Source organism: Dendrobium catenatum, unplaced genomic scaffold (genome assembly GCF_001605985.2).
Source record: "Dendrobium catenatum unplaced genomic scaffold, ASM160598v2 fragScaff_scaffold_183, whole genome shotgun sequence".
NCBI lineage: Eukaryota > Viridiplantae > Streptophyta > Magnoliopsida > Asparagales > Orchidaceae > Dendrobium > Dendrobium catenatum.
The window spans coordinates 508,236-513,782 of record NW_021318645.1 but is presented as its reverse complement, the minus strand read 5'-3'; the positions used below and the strand labels follow the sequence as shown (position 1 = coordinate 513,782).

The window sequence follows — 5,547 nt, the reverse complement described above, 5'->3', positions numbered from 1 at the left end:
ATTATATTATTACAACCCGAAAATAGCTATTGACATTGATAATATTCCATCCCATGTATTTTAAAAAATTTCATTCATGTTTATTAAATATTTTAAATTTCTTTATGAATATAAGAAAATAAATTGAATAAATAATATTAAAGATTCACCTACCTTATATTTTTTACATGAAATTAGAGCATGAAATGCAAATTTACATTAAGCTAAATATTTTTTTTTTTTTTATGTCAAGAGCTTTATACTAGTTGAGATACCATATGATGAAATAAGAGAACAAAATTTTTTGCTTAGGTAGAAAGAGAGACCACCATTCAAAGACATATAAAATAAATGGAAAGAACTATAAAAATGCACTTCAGATATTACAAATGAGTATGCAGACTTCAACTTCTTAGAAAAGAGTTCTTTTGGGTTAAAATTTGATGTAGCGTATCATAGGAGTATTGCTATACCTATGCCAAACATACAATCATAGTTAAAAGTTGTCAGCTGAAATATGAAATTATGGAACCTTAAGCGGATAAATTGACTCAAAATTTCATATAATTAATTGCAAAATCCAAGCGTCAAGAAAGTAAAAATGCAACAAGAGAATTTAGCCACTTGGATTTCCACATCACCTAACTTGCTCCAAACAAGGGGTCTCCACTTGCCCATTTATGAATACAACCAACTCTTAAAATTGTGAAACCACATTTAAATGGTGTGAAACTCGATTTTGCTAAAAGTTTCATATAGTAACTTCTTTTAAAAACCATAAGAACATTATATGTATGATCAAATCAGTTTGGATGAAGTTGATACAATCTTATTAATGTACTACAAACACTCAATTTATAAGAGAACTTCAAGATTAATAGCATCATGCATGAACTTATGGGAACAATTATTACATCGCAACCTAGATGAGAAGAGATCGATTCTCTTCTTCCATTATTTTATATATTTTTATATCATAGTAAGTTGGTTTATTTTAAATAAATGACAACAGATTATAGAAATCTATTCAAATATTTTTCAACAGTAGTGTATTTGACATCTGTGTATAGTTGAGAAGCCTCCACTCCGATTGATGAATCTATATCAAAATTTGTAGTTTCTCCCTTAATGAAGCCCGCATGAGAAATTGCATAAAAGAAGGGCCATGGCTCTGGAGTTTCTGTTAGAATTGTAAGGAAAAATATAATAAATATAAGGAAAAAATTGTGCATTCTATATTTTTGGAGATTTTGAGTTTTGGTTTTGATAAATTACCATTTATCTTATTAAGGACCTCTTCTTCAGAAACATATATCCTTTCGAGCGTTGTCCTTTTCTTCTCCTCCCAAAGTGAAACAAGTTCATTAAGGGAGCATATGTTGGCAGAAGGTCTTATGTATAAGATTTTGTTTAGAGTTCTTTCATCATCTGCTGCTTTGATGGCATATGTTGCCATATCATGCTCATCCACAAATATAACTGCAACAATGCAGCATGGTCAGCCAAAACTAATCATGAGGAGTAAGTGTTTTCTTTTTCTTTTTTATTTGTTATGCATTATATACTTTTGAACAATTTCATGCTGGCTTTCATACAAGTAATAGTGAAAATAACATCATATAGTTATAGGTTCATGATTGATCACTTACAAGTCAAGAAAAGTTTGTTCCAACTATAATTTTATTCAATTTTGCATCCAATGGACAAATTTGAAATTTTCAAGCTCGAATCATGTTCAAAGTAGTTGGTTCCAGCCCTCTGTCTTCCATTAACCAAGTCTTCTATGAATTCTATTCTCTTTTAGCTTGTGCATTTTTGTTCTATTATTATCAGTGTAATCATTGTCCTCTTCAAACTTAAGCGAAAAGTCTATAAGATGATGGTGAGACTTGCAATGCTTTATGATGAATGTTTTCCATTAAAAGAGAAGCATAATATTAAGTTAAGTATTGCAGAGATGAGGATGCTCAAGTGGATGAGTGGCTTTACTCTTAGACACTAGATAGTAAATGAGCATGCATGTATGTGAAAAGAATGGAATAGCTCCAGTGGAAGATAAGATGAGAGAGAGTCGCCTTAGATGATTTGGTCACATAAAAAGACGGCCTTCTGATTACCCGGTTAGGAATGGAGATGTATTAGATTTGACTTATGTTAAGAAAGGTAGAGGTAGGCCTAAAAAGACTTGGTTAGAAATAATTAGAAATAACCTTTCTTTTTAGATTTAAGTGAGAATTTGACTCTTAACAGGACACAATGGAGAAAAATGATTCATGTTGCTGATTCCACGTAGTGGGATAAAAGCTTGATATTGTTGTTGCATAATTAGCATAATCATTAATCTTCTTTCAATTTTTATAGATTGATAGTGTGAATTCTCATTTTTAATTCATTCATATGAGTATTATCTACATCAACAAATATATTTTTCATAAATCATTTTGAATAATTTTATACCATAAAAAATTTAATTTCCTCTATACAAAATTAGGTGGCATGGAATCAACCTTTTTCTATGAAAAATAAGGTGATATTTAAGTGTATGTTAAATTAACACTAAAATTAAAATTAACCATCGAATCTAAATATTTCAATGTGATGCAAATAATTTTAAAAATATTTAATAAACCATTAAGAACCTAAATATAGGTATGCATTAAGGGTTTTAGTAATTAATTACCTTTAGTGTTCCCATCTCCGAGGATGAAAACTGTTTCAGTAGGAATTCCAGTTGCTTCTACCTGCCCAAGTCTTGAAAGAAAATAGGAGCAACAAAAGTTGCTTGACACGAAGGTGAAGGGAATACCTTCCTTTCTAATGACTTCTCTTATCTTAACCTTTATTGCTAATACGCTTTTTGCAGGTTCCAAAATTTGAAGTCTCTCAACATCATATCCAAACTCAGATGGGAGGAATCTCTGCATTTCAAATCATTATGCATTTTATTATATTTTTCTACCATTCAAAGCCCAGCAAGCATTTATTTCAAACTATTAAATCGAATGGGATGAATTAAGGATCTAATTCTATCATGATTTTATGTTAGAGATACCTTGATATTTCCTGCCTCTTTAATGGCTGATATTATGCGAGTTTGGTCCTCTAGTTGTGTGCTGGGTTCATGGCCCAATGCTGAGATTACTATATCAACCTTCTTCATTACATCCACCAACCAGTTGTGATCATTCAATTCACCCTACATTGGAACCAGCTCCCTTGAAAAATAAATTAACAACATATAAAGAGAGATTGATAGAGAGAGGAGAGATTATTGGGTTCGGACATCGGACACAGCTTGCCGTTCAGTACTTCACTGTACCAAGTAATACTGAACTTGATACTATAAAGTACTGAGTTCGGTACTTCACAGTACCGAGCAGTACTTAGCTCGATACTGAGCAGTACTGAGCTCAGTACTTAGCTAGGTACTGAAGAACTGAGCTCATATCGAGCTCAATACCGAGTACGGGATGATGTGGTGCATTTTTATTGGGCTCCGGACGTCGTCCAGTATCCGAACCAAATAATTTCCTGAGAGAGAGATGCTATACAAATAAGATATTGACACCGTTGTTCCTGAAAGATTGTATGAGGTTGATCTTCTCGGTGTTGAGAGAGGCAGTGATAGGCCTTACAAGAGCAAAAGTAGGGTGGCCAAGCTTAACGCTGGCCTCAACGAGGTGCCTCCCAAGGTACCCAGTTGCTCCAATGATAAAAATCTTGCTCATACTTCGATGGTTAGAAGAGACGAACAAATTAAGAAGATACCTAATTGAGTAAGCAAGGGATATTTTGTAGAGAGAGTGCTCATCTATTTAAAACAAGAGGATGAAAGATTCTAATCAGATATTTAGGAGAGTAAAGACTTTACACTATTTCTTTTGGAATTATGCGAATAAAAACTTTTTTTTGGGAACAGCGTATCTAATCGCTGCCACCCTCGTAAAGGAGGCACTTGCCGGAGTAATTAATTCATCGGCGGCCTAGCGGCAACACACTTATTTTTTTCCTCACTTAAAGAGTCACGCCGTTTGAGAGAGGAATCGAACATTAGTTGGGGGTATCCAACCACTCTCGCTCACCAATCCAATTAAACACGGTGGGGTGAATAAAAACTTAAACACAAATATAACTAGAATTTATAAAAAAAAAACAATAAAAATTAGTTAAATGAAATGCGAGTATATAATATTTAATTTTAGTCAGGATAATATTAATATTTATCGGTAAATATTATTTTAAAAAGTAAATAGCTGTCAGATATGATAAATTTAAATTTAAATAAACAATTATGAAGTTGTAATAATTAAAATGAAACTTATATTAATAACGACGATGAAAACGACGATATTAAACTGTTCAACTCCTTGGAAATGGTTCAAGGGGCTGTCAGAGCATTGCTTGACTTGAAACAGTTATTTTCTGGCTAACGATGAAGAAATTAATGCTTCTATTTTTTTTTTTGGAAAAATTGGGGGCATAGCACATTTTCATTAAAAAAAAATAGTTACATGATTAAGTATCAAAAATCAAATGTGTGCTTTGCACAGTACAAGAAGAAAATTAAAAAGCTTCTATGAATAACAGAAGTTCTATAACCCCTATAAACATTAAAACTTCAAAACACTATCAAAAAATTACAGATGGAGATAGGCCATGAAGAACGGAAGGGCTATGGAATTGCCGGCCTGGTTGCAGTAAGCAGAACTGCCATCCAAAGGGAAAATTGGGCAATTCGTTAATCCTTGCCCGTATATACGAAACATCCAATCCATATGGGTCAAAATAGCAATGTCAGCACTGAGGCAATCAGAGGCCAACACTATAACAAATCCAACAGATAGCTGGGCCATATTTCCATTTCAATAATTTATAGAAAATAGCTCTTTTGATCTTATGGCAAATAGTAGAAGAAGAAGCAAAAGAACTGACAAATCTTCTCTCATTTCTTGCCCTCCATATGTGATAAACCGAACAATAGATAAGAAGATTCTAGAAGTGCTTAAACCATGTTGTAACACCACTAGTGCATTCAAATGCTTGAAAAATATTAGGCTGGAGAAGCTGACTGCTCATTATAGGGATGAACATGGAGATAACAGAAAATGAATAGTCACATTCGAATAAGAGGTGATTTGTGCTTTCAGTAGCTGTGTAACAAAGATAGCATTTAGAATCCATAAAAATACCTCTAGGCAGCAAAACATCCGCTATCTTAAGGCCTCCCGTAATAGCCATCCAACAAAAAATAGAAATTCTCAAAGAGAAATGCTTGTGCCAAATATATTGATACCAATTAACAATAGAATCATTCCAGTAAAGAAAATTGATGTAAGAGTTGTGATCATTTCCCTTCCCAGAACCCCACAAAATGCTGTCGTTAACTCCCAAATGAATAGGGATTCTAGAGAGGGAATGCAGTATACCAGCAGACAACTTATTGGGTAGCACCCAACCTTGTTCATTTAAAATAATTGAAATTTTTGCAATAAGGGGAAAAAGATTCAAAATTTCTTTCATATATTCATCCTCTTGCAAAAGATTACCATTCATCCAGTGATCACAATA

General features: G+C 33.0%; 1 protein-coding gene across 1 annotated transcript; it reads right to left on the bottom strand.

The window, feature by feature from the left end:
• Positions 1–992: 992 nt before the first annotated feature.
• LOC110097258 (isoflavone reductase homolog PCBER-like) lies at positions 993–4,832 on the bottom strand. Its single transcript, XM_020823528.2, has 6 exons — positions 4,621–4,832; positions 3,531–3,708; positions 3,032–3,175; positions 2,660–2,897; positions 1,255–1,458; positions 993–1,159 (listed from the first exon to the last, which is right to left on the bottom strand). Exons 1-6 carry the CDS (start codon positions 4,830–4,832, stop codon positions 993–995), a joined length of 1,143 nt encoding a protein of 380 aa, XP_020679187.2.
• Positions 4,833–5,547: the final 715 nt, after the last annotated feature.

Coding starts and splice junctions, on each gene's coding strand:
- LOC110097258 (XM_020823528.2), bottom strand. CDS start 4,832: ATGGCCCAGCTATCTGTTGGATTTGTTATAGTGTTGGCCTCTGATTGC. Junction 3,176..3,530: donor ACGGTGTCAATATCTTATTT/GTATAGCATCTC, acceptor GTTCCAATGTAG/GGTGAATTGAATGATCACAA. Junction 1,160..1,254: donor GGTCCTTAATAAGATAAATG/GTAATTTATCAA, acceptor CAATTCTAACAG/AAACTCCAGAGCCATGGCCC.